General features: G+C 55.7%; 1 protein-coding gene across 1 annotated transcript in view; it reads right to left on the reverse strand.

Annotated features, from left to right (window-relative positions):
- Positions 1-811: 811 nt before the first annotated feature.
- The window catches only part of LOC127749928 (cell adhesion molecule Dscam2-like), a 141,826-nt gene continuing 141,319 nt past the window's right edge, over positions 812-1,318 (reverse strand). Inside the window, exon 6 of the mRNA XM_052270037.1 lies at positions 812-828. Within this exon, the coding sequence (XP_052125997.1) occupies positions 812-828 (17 nt within the window). The remainder of the gene's footprint in view (positions 829-1,318) is intronic.

Consider the following 1,318-nt stretch of genomic DNA (forward strand, 5'->3'; position numbering starts at 1 on the left):
GGCGGGGCGCGCACGATACATCACCCGCTGAGCCGCAAGCGCCCCAGCGGGTGCACGCCGCCGTGGTGCCGGCGGAGCGGCCCGCGGGCGCCGCGATAAACATCGACAGTCTGATGGAGACTGATTGGCTCAGCGAGACGCTGGGCGGCAGAGGTTGCTGACCGCGCGGACCCCACGCCTCGGCCGGCCGGGCTCAGCCGGGCTCAGCCACCGGGGGGTAATCGCTCACACTCTGCACACTTCTGCTTCCTCTCCGCCTTCTTCTTGCAGGGGAAGGTCCCACCCCACAACCCGAGTGTTAAAAGGTCGTGTGACGTCACGCTGTGAGAAAGAAAAGTGTGGTGCTATAGTGGGATTTTTTCCATCGAAGTTTTACTTTTATTTTGTCTCAAATAACTTGACTTGCGGCGAATACGTGTCGTGACGCCACTGACACCACACCAACCAAACCGCTTTGTGTGACCCTCAGAAAACGGTTAAATTTAGTGTAAATTTAGGATATATAGAGTATAAATTTATACCACATGTATCGTTTTCTGAGGAGAAGTTTAAAGGACTGCCACCTAGCGCCCGGCCCCGACCGGAGCCTGCACCGGAAACGCAACAGTGCGAATGTCGCACACTCGAAAGTGTGCGAATGCCGATCCGTTCACATATGGGAGTTTGATGATTGTTAAATTTTCCTTCAACAATTATCATAGCGCTGATGTTCCTTGTAGTCAAAAGTCGATATACCCAACTAAATTTTACACTACAATTAACGTTGACATGGAGAGGTATATGGTCACTCGTGAAGTTGACTATGCACATCTTAAACTTTCCCACTGACTTTAACAAGACACAAGTTATTTTAAGATTATCGAACGCGCACAACAGGAAGGCTTGCTTTCCCTTTGTGACCAGACCTACACTCCTCCCCCGGCGCTCGCTCGCTCGCGCTTGGCACTGTGTAGAGATAGATAACCGTATAATGAACGATATTGGCCTCGAGGTTGCCGCGCGGGATTACCTCACCACTCGGATATCGCAGAGATTCGCCCCGCCCCAGCCCTGCGCCCCGCCCCGCCCCAGCCCTGCGCCACGCCACGCCCGCTCCTGGAAACGGCTGCCTCACAATTTTGATCTTATCTCGCCTGCGGCGGCGGAGCCTGATCATTTGGCCCAGGCCACGCCCCGCCCCGCCTTGTTTTCCGATTGGAACGCCACTGCTACGCCGTTGTGCGCTGGTGTACGTGTGTGTGTGTGTGTGTGATATGGCACAGCTCGAGGTGTTCCCCAGAGTGCACGCCGCGCCGTGCCGCCGTGCCGCCGCCGGCCG

The sequence above is a fragment of the Frankliniella occidentalis genome, unplaced genomic scaffold (genome assembly GCF_000697945.3).
Source record: "Frankliniella occidentalis isolate FOCC.00 unplaced genomic scaffold, Focc_3.1 Scaffold5, whole genome shotgun sequence".
In the NCBI taxonomy this organism is placed as follows: domain Eukaryota; kingdom Metazoa; phylum Arthropoda; class Insecta; order Thysanoptera; family Thripidae; genus Frankliniella; species Frankliniella occidentalis.